Source organism: Strix uralensis, chromosome 3, assembly GCF_047716275.1.
Source record: "Strix uralensis isolate ZFMK-TIS-50842 chromosome 3, bStrUra1, whole genome shotgun sequence".
Lineage (NCBI taxonomy): Eukaryota > Metazoa > Chordata > Aves > Strigiformes > Strigidae > Strix > Strix uralensis.
In genome coordinates, this window is record NC_133974.1 from 125,054,811 (window position 1) to 125,069,576 (window position 14,766).

A 14,766-nucleotide genomic window follows, 5' to 3' on the forward strand; every position below is an offset into this window, starting at 1 on the left:
TAACAACACTCAGTTTTTCTTTGTTGAAAGTGTTTTGTGTGCATCCTTCCACCAAGGGGGGGGGGGGGGGGGGGAAGTACTGTGCTAATGGCACTGTATTTGCTGAAAAGAGTTATTTAAATTTTTTATATGTGGCAGTTCATCTTTATATTGCCTGTATGGGAAGAATCTGTTTCAGCTTCATGCGCAAGAATTTAAAAGCTGACGGTCAACAAATAAAATATCAGCATCAACTGCTATTAATATTGCACACATGTGTCATTTCACTGATCAAAAAGGCCTTTGCCAGGGTACAATTGGCCTTTTTCCAAATTGCAAGCTTTTTCTCAGCTTTTTCTTTTTTACTCTTTCTTCTTTTGTTGCTGCCCGGGGATTTGTGCCTATCGCAGCCGATATCACATGACCGGTGTCAGGGCATCACATGGGTCCAAAGCGAATACAAAAACAGATTAAAAATTCTGTAAAAACAATCAAGACTTTGTTAACTCACTTTTAAACCAGCCTATTCTATGGATATTGCACGTGCTTTGGTGTCAGTGTGGAAATATCAAAATAGGCACCTGTTCAGATCTGACTTGACAGCTCCAAACTTTACCTAGATCTTTTCTTGTTACATGTTGCAACTAACTTTATTTAGGAGGATTGCATTAATAGAAAGAAGTTTGTATCTTAAATTTATATTGCTACCCTGAGATCGCATGGCATGAAATTCAAGTTCAAATCTGCCATTGAGTCAAACTCCTTTGAAACATTCTGTCTCTCATTCCTTTTTCAAGGCTTGCAAAATGAAATGCAGCAAGAGCTTGCATTTATAATGGCACCTTTTAGCCAGAGAACCCAGACCACCCCAAAGCCAACAAATTGTCATAAATTGATTAAAATGTTACTATAGCTGCATATGTCTGGTTGTGAGAACTTTTTTTCACCAGCAGTGTGACAATCTCATGCGTCACAGAATAGACTGATCATTTTGCAAGGATAAAAAAAGCAATCTATACCCTTTTTCTTTCCCTCTCCCCCAAATAAATTTCAGCTACTTGGTGCATTTCAATGAAAGGTTGTTAATATTGTTTATCATCTACTTGTAAAAGCAGACCCTGTTAGATGGACCAGTATAGCAATACCTTTGATCTGTAACTTAACAGCAAAGTATACATGTAACTTTTAATCCTCTTTGGGGAAGTGCTGAACTGATGAATATTATTGTAAATGCCATGGTGTAATATTTTCTGCACAAATCTGGAAGTTGGAGGTCTTGGGGGAGAGTGTTTCTACGTGACAAATTTCTTCCTTCATCACTGCATCGTCCAGGAGCTGGACCCTGCTGCTTCTGCTTGGAAAAGGGCTACAGGGCCATTCCCACTTCAGGATGCTCTGCCTTTCCCATCTCACCGGTGGAAAATCATGTACCCTAAAAGCACCCTTCCAGGAACAGTTTCATCAACCAGGAACTTCCCAGAGTGATAAGTGGATATGAGGGGATGTCTCACATCAGACAGAGCACGCCAAATGGCATAACTTCTTCATACTGTGTGGGTCCACCAGCTCCACCCCAAGCTGACCCACTTCCCTGTTCATCTCCTTTTCCTTCCTTGTGTGGATGCACCAAGCCCACAGGCCATGGTGGGGGGAATCAAACAGTTTGGAGAAGGCCAGCGACCTTCCCTTGCATGCATCAGGGTCATAGCCGGGTGAGGAGGTGGTTCTCCATGCAGATCTGGGCTTGCACACTACCGTGGCGTTGGGGTGTGAACGTGCGCATGGCAGGCACGTACGTGCAAGCATTTCAAACGCTTCCATCCAGAAATTGAAAGCTTTCTTTAAGAGCAAAACAATATTTTTTCTGGTGTCTTTCCAGCTTCTGGTGCTGGAAATTGCTTCTCTGCAACTAGGGATCCTATGGTTTAAGTTAATAAGATAGCTTCCCTGAGTGTACAGCACCTTGCATCAGAGATTTCAAAACCCTTTACAAACATCAAAGAATTAACTTTTAGCACCCTTGCAAGATCGGTATGGGTGATTATCCCCATATTACACACAAGATCAGAGATGTGCCCACAGTCTCCCAGTGAAGCAGTGTCGAAGCTGGGAGAAGTACTCGGAAGACCCAACTCATGCTCTTTTGCCAGGATTCCAGGTTTCTTCACAGATTAATTTTAACCATAAGAAATGTGTGAATTTCATAATTCAATGAGGACCATATAGTCTTTGCTCCTCAAAGCAAGAGGAAAGAGCTGAGAATGGCAAGCCACCCCAGAGGTGCAGTCTCCACAAAGGACTTTGATGAGGTTTCTCCCAGCCCATGAGCTCAGAGACAGTGGAATTTGGCTGAATGACCCAGCTATGTGGAAAGGACAGTCAGGAGCCTTCTGGACGCAAATCCGCCTTTCCCCCACGTGACCTGATGGTCTCTGTGAGACCTAGAGTCTCACAGAGTCTAGTGGAGCATCCTGATCCTGATCCTGCCTGGGAGGCAGTGATGACCATGGGCTGGGGGGAAGGGGTGCTAGTCCATGCACCCTTAGGCACCTGGACCCCACAATGATTTGAATTTGTGCAGCTCTTCCCAGCTTGTGGTCAGAAAGAGTGGCCATAAGCACAAAGAAGCTGAGCAGGTGCCTGCACCTTGGCCAGGTGTTCAGGATTGCCATCTCCTCTGCAGCTACGCGGCCCCCCACCACGTCATCCTGACTGCACTGGGTTTGCATGGGTGGAGTGGATCTTGCCCACAAGGCTTGGTTTTGTGTTCGGAAGCCCATAATGGTCAGGCATCTTTTAGCAGCAAGGTTTTTTTCATTGGGAATGTCGCAACAATATAGTTCTTTCAAGAGACTTTAGAAGATACAGTACTTTTAAACAGGTGTTTATTTAGATCAGGGTATTGGCGTGATAAAGAACATTAAAATGTGTGCTGAAGAATGGCTGCTTTCAAAGATTTATTTATGGCGCAAGCAGGACTGGGTGGCAGGACTTGTAGTCATACGTTTTTTTTTTATCATTTGAGAGTACACCTTGTAATGCTCAATGATATTGGAGGCCGATACTCCAAAACCTGAAATGAAATGTGTAGCTCAATCTGTGAAACGCCACATAAGTAATGAAATTCTTTTGATTGCAGGAAGAAACACAGAAGAAGAAGAAGCTATGATGCAAGAATGGTTCATGCTGGTTAATAAGAAGAATGCCTTAATAAGGCGAATGAACCAGCTTTCTCTTCTGTAAGTATGGATGGACACATGTATTTACAAAAGGATGATTTACTGGAATATTTATCCATCAGATAGATGCAAAACTTTTTTGCTCTCTTCCCATTAGACTTCAGAAATATTCCCTCAAAAGTGAGTAGCATGGATGCTTAGTGGAACACTTGTTTTTCTCATATTTCAGACTTGAAAATGAGAAGCGTGCAATGACACAAGATTATCCAGAGCTGTGAAAAAAAATAATTAAAGAAATATTAAGCACAGTTACATTTTCAAAGTCCCAAGAGTAGAATAAAATTATATTTTTAAAATGCGCAAACAGATTTGGATTGTGCCTCAGATGTGACAGGTGAAGACTATTCAGAGAGAGAGCAAAATTTGAGTCGCTACCTGCTTTGTAGGAATCCTCAATCCATCGCTCGTTCAGCAGCACCGGACTGCTGAAAGGATATTAGTGAATCAGTCACAGTGCGATGATACCACCGATACAGCAAAGCAAGGACAAATAAACTTTTTTTGCTAGCACGGGCGAGGAAGAGAGAAGATGCTGCTCGTTTTGAGAGGCGTTCTGCCCTCAGTGCTTCTTTTCCAGCTTCTTTCGGTTTGATTATATTTCCTTCAGTAATGCCACCTAGTGTAGATGCCTGCATACTTCCCTGGGAAGAGCCTGTGCTCACGAATTTCCTACCGTGTCTGAACTTGACAGAAGATTCTACGTTCAAAATATTAAGCTTTCTAATCCCGTGTCTAATTTTCATTATTCATTAGGGCAGAATGTATATAGGATAATACTTCCAGTGTCATATTATCTTTGTGAATAGGCTGATGCTGGAATTTCTTCATTGGATCCGGGGGAATGTTTTATACTTAGGACATTCCACAACAGCTGCTCCAAGAATGAATATGAAATAATTGCGTCCTGTAGCACAATAGAGTTAAACTGACAGAATTAAACCTGACATTATAGAAAATGAAAAGGCCCTGTTACTGAATGTGCCACCTGAGCAATGTTTTAAGTTTGTGTATCATTTGTTTGGAGTAGCTTAAAGTTAAAGAGAAAAGTCAGTTACGAGTCCTAAAATCAATGTAAGTTAAAGGTTCTTTTAAGTGTTTAATGATTTAGTAATTAACATATTGATGAACTTTTGCAACTTGCCTAGGGAAAAAGAACATGACCTAGAAAGGCGCTACGAACTGCTGAACCGGGAGCTAAGAGCAATGCTTGCTATCGAAGGTAAGAGCAACGCTGGGTACTGAGGGAAGGAAAATGCTTGCTGCCAAAGGTGGCTACCTGAAAGTACCAAACATGGAGGCTTTTCTGAAGCCCAGTTAAGAATTACTGCTGATATTTACATCATTTCAGGTGACAGCACACGCTAAATACGCTGGGTCCACAATCCCATTCTTAAGTTTTATTTGGGGGGGGGGGGATGGGGTGGGGAAGTCCAAGATAAGGGACAAAGAAATATAGTCTCCTTGGAATAAACTTTGCAAACAAAGTGAGGAGGAGATAAAGAATATTTGTCCAGGGTTTATTATTTTTTGTGGCAGTCATACTCTCGTGGCTCTCCTGCGGCATTGTGCTGCTTTCGGTGCCGCAGAAAATGGAAGGGGTGACCCACAAAGGAGTCTTCCTTCCCTGTAATGTTCCTGATCTGTTTTACAACAGTAGCTCGCTCAGAAAAAGTCTCATCGGTTTTGGTGGTAAAACAGTACATTTGCCAAGTAAATATTTTATCGCAAGCAACACCAGGATTAGTGCGATCCTTTGCACAGATTTTCTCCCTTCTCTGCAACTCTCCCGAGTTCAGTCACCTTACCTGAATGAAAACTCATGGGAAGATTGACACGTGGGATAAATGAAACAATTGCATCCTTTCCATAGGGCTTTCGAGTGAATTGTACAATAATCCTGGGGATGATTCATAATAAAAAATAAATATCCAGATAGCTTAAACCATTGCTTGCATTATTTTCTTATTTAAATATCTTAAGTGTTTTCTAATGCTGCACCGCTTGTACCTCTCAGTCACAAATGCTGTCTTATAGTTCAAAGATGTTTGCTTAAAAGTTAATCCTTTGGGCTCTGTAAAATGGACCTTTTGTCTAATCAATGCAAATTGATTTTGCTATTCTATATTGACCTCTCAACCCTTTGACTGTCCATGGTAATTTCTTTCTTCACCTGATAAGGTACCTGATCCATAATAAATCAATTCTAATTAGTTTGGAGACTTCACTGGGAGCATAAGTTTGTAGGAAAAAAGCAGCAGGTTTCAGGTAGCTTTTTCATATCTCTCCATCTGTGGTTATATTTTTTGCATAAGACTGCATTCGCTGTATTCTTGGATAAACTTGACTCATAAATGTATACATTGCTTTCTGCGGAGACACTCCAGATTAATTGGGACTCATATGAATGAAATATTTAAAACATAAAATACTCTAAAAACAGAGACGAGATAAGAGATACTGGATTTAAATGCAAAATTTCAGTGTTTAATTGCCTCTGGTATGTTTTACTGTCTTGGAACATCCTAGCAGAAGCCTCTGAATGTCTGTCAGCCTATGTCATTCACACACTGAGTTGAACAAAAATCTGTCCTTTTTTAATTTCTTTTTCTAAGTTCAGAGAGGGATGTCAAAATCCAGGAAAGCCCTCTTTGTTTTTTCCTCTTTTTTTTTGTGCTACTGGTGATATGGTAAACAGGGGCTTAGGGAGAAAACATAAGTGCTGGAGAATTTTGGTTATTTTGGGTTTTTTTATTTATACAACAAAGTCTGCATTTAGCATTTTAACCCTCAATAAGATTATTAGTCTGCTAGAACTTTTAGCAGCTGCTTTTACCTAAAAAACATATTAAAGGAGAAACTCTCCCAAGAAAATGCCTGTCAAAGCTCAAAATACACTTTTGTGACACCTCGCTTCTCAATGTGTGCATCTGCACTGTATCACTCTGTGTTCGACGTACGCAGGGGTGCAAAGATGCACTTTTTGGGAAGTACTGGTAAAACCACACCACTTATGATTTCCCCAAAGAAGCATGGGCTGCCCCAAGAGCCTGGTGCTGTCTGCTTCCGAGGCCATTTAGCCGATTGCTAATGAGCGCTTGGGCTCTGTGAAAGAGTTGAAAAGGCAGATCTCTCTTTTACCGGCACCAGTTCCAAACCTGAGATATATGGGCAGGAAAAAAAAATATATATATATGTAACAGGATGGGACCAGTTTGTTTGTCTAAAAGAAAGGCAGAATGCACTAACCCAAACTGGAACTTAAAAAAAAAAAAAAAAAAGTCTTTGAAAGGTGATAATTAATGTTTTGGTAAATTGCTCTAACTCTTCCACGCGTGACTGTGCTGTTTAAAAATCTATCAACCAATTTACTTAGCTAGTTGATGACAGGAAGAAAAAAAAAAAAAAAAAGAGAGCGCCAAAAGAGAGAGCCTTGCAAAAGGTAGCAGCCTGCTGATCACAGATAAAGGCGGTTTATTGGCGGTCGGCCTGCCCGGCCTGCGCAGGCAGCGTGTGGGCAGCGCTGGCGTCTGGAGGTGCTGACCGTTATAATGTTCAGTGATGTGGAGACACTGTCCTCTTAGCCAACCGCTAAAATGGAGGCATACGCAGCTGAATAGCCTTTTGGAGTGTTACGGCACTTCACGTGGAATACATGAATGACCGAGGGTGGTAAAAAAAGGCATACTTCCCCCCCTCCCCGTTTAGCCGTGGAGATAAGAAAGAGAGAGTTAACGCGCTGCCTTCTTCCAGCTAGAAAGTGTTCCTCTCTTTCCACTGCCGAGACTGCTCCGACTGAGAAGGGCCTGAAATCCCTGCCTAATAGGCCAAAGAAAATATAGGTTACTGGGTTTGTTTTAACCTGCGCATATGGGAAGGCATTTTGGCTGTCTCTCTGGGAGCCGGCAGGCTCGTGTAAACAAGGTGCTGCGTTTCAGAGCCTGATTTTTGCCACGGTCGAGTGGTGGGATGCCTTACTTTCAGCTACCTTTCCTCTCGCTCCTTTCTTTTTTTTTCAGTTGAGATTTAATGCCTCCTTAGAAAAGATAAGTTCATTTTTGCACACCTTGGGGTGGTGTGTTCATTTTCTGCCCAAGAAATGGATCTTCTTTCGGATTTTGTACATCTTGATTTATTCTTGGCTTATAGTTTGAAGTGGGTGCTCTTCTAAAAGGATTTATGCATAGGTTCACTATTTTTGTAGTTATGGTTTATATGATAAGCTTTTTATATTTAAAATCAATATGTAATCCTGTGGAGGAGCTTATCCTCTAAAACCCCATTTGTAAATCTATTTTAGCTTTGTTACACCGCGCAGCCACAGTATTCCATAGATTGATTAGGTTCAGCAGCAGAATCCTATCAAATGGCCTGCTCTGATGATGATGCAAACTCTTTCAGGATTGCTAGTTGACTGGAACTAAAGATAAGACCTGACTGCAATCCCCCAATGTGCTCTTTACAAAAATAGTGTTAATTTTCATCAAAGTGCTGGGCTTATTTATTATAGCGGTGAGGTTGAAGGTTTTACTCTGAGAACTTTCGACCATTTCTATTACAGCATTTCTATGGGAACCAGCCGCCTGTTTGCTCAAAGTAATTATCAGTTTAAGCAGTGGGGGGAAAAAAAAGACAATATGAAGTCAATGAAGATGAATAATTGAAAACATTTCGACTTTAACATGAATTTAGCAAACTCTGTCATTTTAAACTGCCCGTCGCGAACGGTGGCACGGGGGCTTTAGCTTTCAACACTTTTAGCTCATATACAGCCTCAGAGCTTAATCCTATTTTTGTCCAGAGTGTAGCTTTTATAACAGTATTATTCTGAAATCTTCAAATTAATCACAGCCCATATTGTAGCTTCCCAGAATGGCAGTCAGCCTGGGTAACTATATGTGACAGGTGTTATAGGTAATCCTGGCTTAAAAGGCACAACAGGTAGGAATCAAACTTGAACACAGTTGCTTTTTTAAACATAGGGATGCTTCCCGAAACTGCTGTCTGGCAGTATCTTGTTGGATAAAACAAAACTGCAGTGTAATCACATATAAAATGATATTTAAATACTTTTTGCTGGTTCCTCTTTTAACCAATTGCTACTTGACTGTATTTAGTGGGGGGGAAGTCAGACTCCTTTTCTAGGAAACAAAGTAAAAATGCAAGGGAGTATTTCTGCCAGCAAGTTTTCCTGTAGCGTATTTCAAACACTAATAATAAGCAAATACAGAAACAAAAAAAAAAAAACACCCTGGTTTTGTTCCATGAAGCCCTAATATGACATTATTTACCCAACAGGGCTACAAGATGGGGCACCAAAAACCATAGCTCTTACAAAAGAACTTAACAGAGAAAAATTGTAGTGAAGAACTGAGTGAAACCTGTGCTGAAATATTTTTGCCGTTTCAAAAGCTAAAATTGCTGCTGAAACTGGAGAACTAGGGGGTGAAGGGAAAAAAAAAAAAAAAAAGAAAAGGGCTTTAAAAGTGAGAGCTTTTCAACTAAGTGAAAACCGTCAAAATTGCAAAATAATTAAATCTAGTCCAGGTAGAGACGGGGTTTCTCGGGTTCCTTTTCATCTAGAGCTTCGTGTGCCCAGATGTGCCGGGCAGCCCGAGTCTCAGCACAGTTATCAGCAGAAGTGGGGGGAAAGTTAACCTGAAAGTTGGGGGCCATGTCTCGGGGGAGCAAACACCCGTGAAATTCTCTGCAGTGTCTCCCTCCTCCTTTTCTGCCCGGCTCACCGCTGCTGCCCTTTGCAAGACTTTGTCACGCTGAGATTGCGTTGCGCATGCAGAGGCTTTATTTGTGGGGGTAAAACCCTCTGGTTTGGGGAAGCTCTGACTTGCGGAGGTGCAGAGCGGTGAGTTTTAAACGGGTCGAACTGAAGGAGCCTTCCCCAAAAGGAGCAAAAGGGCAAGCAGCGACGGAAATTGAGAGAATCGCCTTGAGAATTAGCACCTAAAAGGCTGCTCCCCAAATTAAAGCAGCTTTGTTGCCGGAGAAATGGTTTAGATTACCAGTAATTTTGGCTGGTAGCTTCAGTTTTAATCTGTGTACACCTGGAAAATTATTTCCTTAGCAACGGTGGAGGGAAAGCAACACATTTAAAAAAGAAAAAAGAGGAAGAAAAGGAAAGGGAAAAAGGAAAAGAAAAAGGAGGAAAAGAAGAAGAGGGAGAAAAAGAAGGAGATAAAGAAAAACTCCTGGGAAGTCTCGGCAGGGCCCTGGCAGGCCGATGCTCCGGGACGGGCTCGCGTGCTGCTGCGCCGAATCCCTCCCGGCTTTGCGAGGCACGGCCGTGCACCTTCGCTCTCCCAAGTGTGCCTGCACACGCGTGTCAGCGTGGGTTTTCCCTGCGTGCCCGTGGACCCGTACCTCACTCGTGGGCCCGTGTGCCCAGCCAGAAGGCGAGGGTGCGATAAAAGCGGTTACACAGTCCTGCCTTTCTGCCGCTTTTCCCACCTTTATTGCATGATGATGCATCTAATTTTTAATTTGTAAATACAAGGCTGAATTCCCTCTAGCACCACTTGCTTTCATAAAGCTTCTGAGCAGTTTGCTGTCTTGAATAAATTTGGCTTTGGAGGGGGGTCAGGGGGATTTGAACCACCGCATTCTTGCGGGGTTTGTGAAGATTCACATGGTAACGGGCGGTGAGCATTGTTCGGGTTATCTGAATAAGCACCAGCCATGTGAGTTTGAACATGATCGCCCAGGGCAATGGAGAGCGCGGGGAGAAAGCCAAAACGGCTGCACCCTCTCTCCCCTCCGCCTTGGGGAAGGACGAGGAGGAGGTGGAGGAGGAGGACACCGCCGGGCCGGTGGCGATGGCTTCTCCCGGTGGTGGTGGCTTTTTTTTGGAGCCGGTGTCCTCTTTCCCTCCCGCTCCTCATTTGTCCTGCTATCTCCCTCATCATCTACTGCTCCCGCTTTTCATTGTTTACCTTCTTAATGAGGGAGGCGGGGCAGGCTGGGCCTTGACTGGCAGCCACCAGCCCTCACGGTCTGGCCCGGGAGAGCCGGGGGGCTGCGGGGCGGCCCCGGGGGGCTGCGGGGCCGGGCCGGGGCCGGGCAAAGCCCTTTCGGGAAAAGCGAGGCGGCTTTTGGGAAAAGCTGCCCGCGCCGGGGGTGAAGGGGGGCCCCGCGATATTCTGTAGCAAGTGTATTTTTACTTCAAAGGGGAAAATGCTAATGAACTGATACCTGCTTTTTAAAGTTACTGTGAAGCATATGGTGCCCAGTGTGAGATTCCTCCAGCTGCTGAGAGCGAGCGGGGAATTAGCAAAGAAGAGCCGGGTTGCAGGGAAACGGGCTTTCCTCCGAGGAGGGGGAACTTGGCAATGTCCGTAGCCGTCCAGGAAACACAGACGTGAAAAAAAAAATATTTAAAAAAATAAAAAAATCATTTTAAAAAACGACCCCAAAGTCGCTGCTGAGCTCCCCCCAGGCCAGGTGGGCAGGGAGGCAAAACGCCGACGGGCTGCGTGCGCTTGTCCCCGCGGTAGCTCCGCGGGCCGGGCCGGGCTGTACCGGGCCGGGGTCCCCGCCGCAGCGGCCGCGGGTCCCGGCGCGGCTCTCTGCGCCCCCGCGGTGGCGGCCGCGGTGTCTGAGCGCTGTTTTTGTTTTGGTTCCCTCCCGCAGACTGGCAGAAGACCGAGGCGCAGAAGAGGCGGGAGCAGCTTTTGCTGGACGAACTCGTTATTCTCGTTAACAAACGGGACGCGCTGGTCAGGGACCTGGACGCCCAGGAGAAGCAGTGAGTCGGACGAAAGGGGAGGAGGGGAGGGGTGCAAGGGAGTCCCCGCCGAGTCGCCACGGCCCCCCCGGAAAGTTTGGGCCAAGCCAGCGGGCGGCCCGTGGCCGTGGCGGGAGCTCGGCGCGGCCGCGGAGGTGAGCGCACATCCCGCGCAGCCCCTCACCGCGCCTCCCACCGCCTCTTTCCGCAGGGCCGAGGAAGAGGACGAGCATTTGGAGAGGACCCTCGAGCAAAACAAAGGCAAGATGGCCAAGAAGGAAGAGAAATGCGTCCTCCAGTGAGCGGCCTTCCCGCAGCGGTGGCGAAATCGCAGCGCGGCTCTGTCTTACGTTTTTAAAATGCCGACATGAGACTGGAAAGAAAAAAAAAAAAAATGTTTTGAAAAAAAAAATTTTAAACTTTTTTCCATTTTCTTAGGCCAGATCTAGGCTGCGCCGGGCCCCGCTCCGTTGTTTTTTGGTTTCCATTCAAGCGAACTCGCGTTGTACCGTGGTTTCCTTGTGGGCTCAGCTCTCCTGCCGAAAGGGTTTGAAATGAAATCGCCGAGACCCCGGGTGTGCGGGCGATGCCGGAGGTGTGTGGAGGGAGCAGAAGAAATAAAGTCTGTCCTGGTTTCTGTAGCTGGAGGAGGGCTGAGTTTTGAAATAAATACGTTTTTGTCGTAATAGGATTAGAGAGGGGGATATAGGAAAAAAAAATCATTGGGAATGGTTTCATCTAGTCCTGCCATATGTAATACTTAATAAGCTACCTACATTTTATAGTTAGGTCAGATCCACCCCAGTTATTATTAAAAATGTGCTGTATTTACCAGTGGTTTATTTCAGCAGTTTTACATTATCCCCGGGAATAGAGCTGAGCTGCTCCGATTTACTCGGGGGGTTTCTCCCCCGGAGTTAGTGCAAAGCCCGGGGTGCGGCTGCGAGCGGGACAGAGCCCGGCCCGACCTGGGGCTGAGCACGGCCTGGGGCTGAGCCCGGCCTGCGGCTGAGCCCGGCCCGGCGATTCGCACCCGCGTCCCCCCGCGGGCCCGGGCCGCGCCGCCGCTCCGCGTTATTTATTGCGCCCGGGCCACGTCCCCCCTCCCCCCCCCCCCGCCCCGTCCGTGTGTCCCACGCGTGTCCCGCGCTCGCATCGTCCCTTCGTGGAGCTCGTCTCGTTTATTTATTACAATATCGACTCATATATAAGATTTTCAATAAAAGCCGAATCTTTCTTACCGTAACTGCCGCTTTCCTCTTTACCTGGGACACTCCCTCCCCCTCTCCCCCCCCGCGCCCCGCGGAGGGGGCCCGGGGCCGGGAAGGGCCCGACCCCGGGGAGGGCTGCGGGGTTCCGCCGCCCCGGGCCGCCTCGGCCGCCGCCGCTTCTCCATCGCAACGAAACCCACCAGCGGGAAAAGTTTTTCGTTTGTTTTTAATAAAATGCGAATCGGGGAGGGGGAGGTAAAACTTTTCCCTGCGGGGCGATGCCGCCCGCCGGCCGGCGCGGGAGATGCGCGGCCAAACGCTGCGGCAGCGGCCGCGTAAGGAGCGCTCCCGCGGGGAGCTGAGCGGGCGGCGGGGTCGGAGGGAGCCCAAAGCCCGCGGGGACACGACTGCCGTCCCGGGTGGGACCCTCCCCATCGCCGGCGGCCCGGGATGCGACTGCCACCCGCTCCCCGCCGCGCCCTCCCGCTCCCACCGAAAAAAAAAAATCCCCCGTGGAGGAGGGAAGCGCCCGGCCCCGTGTGAGCGGCCGCCGGTGCCCGCGGGCTGTGCTGGCCTGGGGCCGGGGGTCGGGGGCTGCCCCGGTGCCCGCCGGTGGGGTGGCCCCGGGCGAAGTTGGGGAGGATGCGCGGGAGCGCAGGGGCGGCAGGCAGCCGGATCCGCCGTGTCCCCCTGCCCCCTCCCAAAAATGCAGGGGCTGGGGGCGGGGGGGGAGACACGCTCCGAGGTCTCCGCGGCCGCGGAGGGCAGCGGAAGCTCGGGCGGGGAGGGGGCGGCAAAGCTCGCTGCGCTGCCTGTCCGGCCGGGCACCGCCGAAGCCCGGAGCTGCCCCTTGGGGGGGCGTGGGGGGACGGCGGGCGCGCATTCCCCCCCCGGGGGTCCGGTGCTTGTCTCTCTTTTAATGCGAAAAAAAAGTAACTCAGGCCCCGGGTTGCGTGAAAAACAATTGTTTCCCCCCCCCCAGGTCGGGAACTGGCCGCAAGAGCCGCCCCCCCCTTCCCCCGTGGCCGTCCCCAGCTGCACCCCCTGCCCCTGCCCTTCCCCGCCGCCGGGGCCGGGGGCCGCACAGCCCGGCCCCCCCCAAACCCCCCGGCCGGCCGCCGAGCTTACCTGGGCGCAGCGGGGAGGGCGGAGGCTCCGTCCGGCGGAGGGGGGGGGGGGGGGTGTGAGGGGGGGTCGAGCTGAGCCGAGACCGTCACCTCGGGGGGCGGCGGAGCCCCGCGCCCGCCCTGCCCGCAGCCCCCGGCCGAGCCTGCGGGGAGGCGCCCGCAATTGGGGACTGGGCAACCGCGGTGGCTGCGGGGGTCACAGATACCCCCCGGTGTTGGGGGGGGGAGCAGCCCCGGGGGGGCGGCTGCTGCCCGCCAGGACCGGGGCTGCCCCCGGCGGGGAGAAGTGATGGGAAGGCGACGGGGGGCGGGGGAGCGCGGCCCAGCCCGGGAACTGCCCCGGCGGGACCGGGGCAAAACGGGAGGTGGGGGGCGGCTGGAAGGGGGGGGAACTGCCCCCCCAAACCCTTCCTCCTCCCTCCTCCTCCTCCTTTTGCTTTTTTGTGAATGGGCTGCGGCGCCTTTGTTGCGGGGAGAAGCGCCCGTGTCGCTGACTTCTGGGGGCGAGCGGAGGAGCTTGTAAACCTCCTTTTCTCTCCCCAACTCGGCCCGTCAGCTCCCTCCCGCCCGGGTCAGACGGTTCCCTCCTCGCCCGGGAAAAAGATGGGGAAAGAAGGAGAAAAAAAAATATAATAAAATGTGGGGAGAAAGGCCAAGCGCGTTTCGGTCGGGGCCGGCGGGCAGCGCCTTTGAACATTAGCTCGCTTTCAGCTCCAGCTGCAATTAGGGGGGAGTTGTTTTGGGGAGACCAACAAAAGCCGCGCACCGGAGCCCTCGGTAGAGGTCCGCGGCCGCTCCGCTGCCTGCGCGGCTGCAGAGCCCCTCTCCGCGTCCCTGCGCGCCGCTCCGCTTTCGCCGCCGCGGCGGACAACGAGTCAGGCTGCGCGGAGCGGTGCGGAGCGGCGCGGAGTGGTGCGGTGGGTGCCGTTCCCCCCCACCGCCCCCGGGCCACCCCCGCCCGCTCGTCCCCCGCGGTGCGGAGCAGGACACGCGGGGAAAGGTGCGGCCGCTGCTTTTTCATTATTATTTTAAAGCACAAAGTTTGGGCGAGCCTCCAGCCCCCGGGGGGGGGCCGGGACCCCGCTCCCCCCAGCTCCCCTCCGTTCCCCACACCGCCTCCCCCTCCAGAAGCGCCCTCCGCGCCGGCGCAGGCGGCGGCCGAAACTTTTCCGCGGTTCCCTCGGCCGGCGGCGGCGCGGAGCGGCGCAGGGCGGGGGGGCTGTGCCCGGGGGAGGGGGCAGAGCTGCGCGGGCGCGGAGCGGCTCCCCCAGCACAACTTCTCTAACGATTCACACCCCTTCCATCCCCTCCGCGGAGATTCCGCGGAGCCCTGCGCGCCCACCCCCTCCACCCCCCTCGCTCTGCCGGCCAGCTCTGCGCGCCGCCGGGGCCGGGCGCGGCGGCGGGTGCGCGGATGAGCGCGGAGCGGCGCGGAGCGGCGCGGGGTGGGAGGGGGGGGGGGGGGGGCGCGGAGG

General features: G+C 50.2%; 1 protein-coding gene across 7 annotated transcripts in view; it reads left to right on the forward strand.

The window, feature by feature from the left end:
* EHBP1 (EH domain binding protein 1) overlaps positions 1-12,199 on the forward strand; it is a 228,255-nt gene extending 216,056 nt beyond the window's left edge. For all 7 annotated transcript variants that reach the window (XM_074864301.1, XM_074864302.1, XM_074864305.1 and 4 more), the window contains 4 exons: positions 3,119-3,218; positions 4,364-4,437; positions 10,860-10,974; positions 11,165-12,199. In XM_074864301.1, coding sequence (XP_074720402.1) covers positions 3,119-3,218; positions 4,364-4,437; positions 10,860-10,974; positions 11,165-11,255 — 380 coding nt within the window. In that variant the 3' untranslated portion in view covers positions 11,256-12,199. The remainder of the gene's footprint in view (positions 1-3,118; positions 3,219-4,363; positions 4,438-10,859; positions 10,975-11,164) is intronic.
* Positions 12,200-14,766: the final 2,567 nt, after the last annotated feature.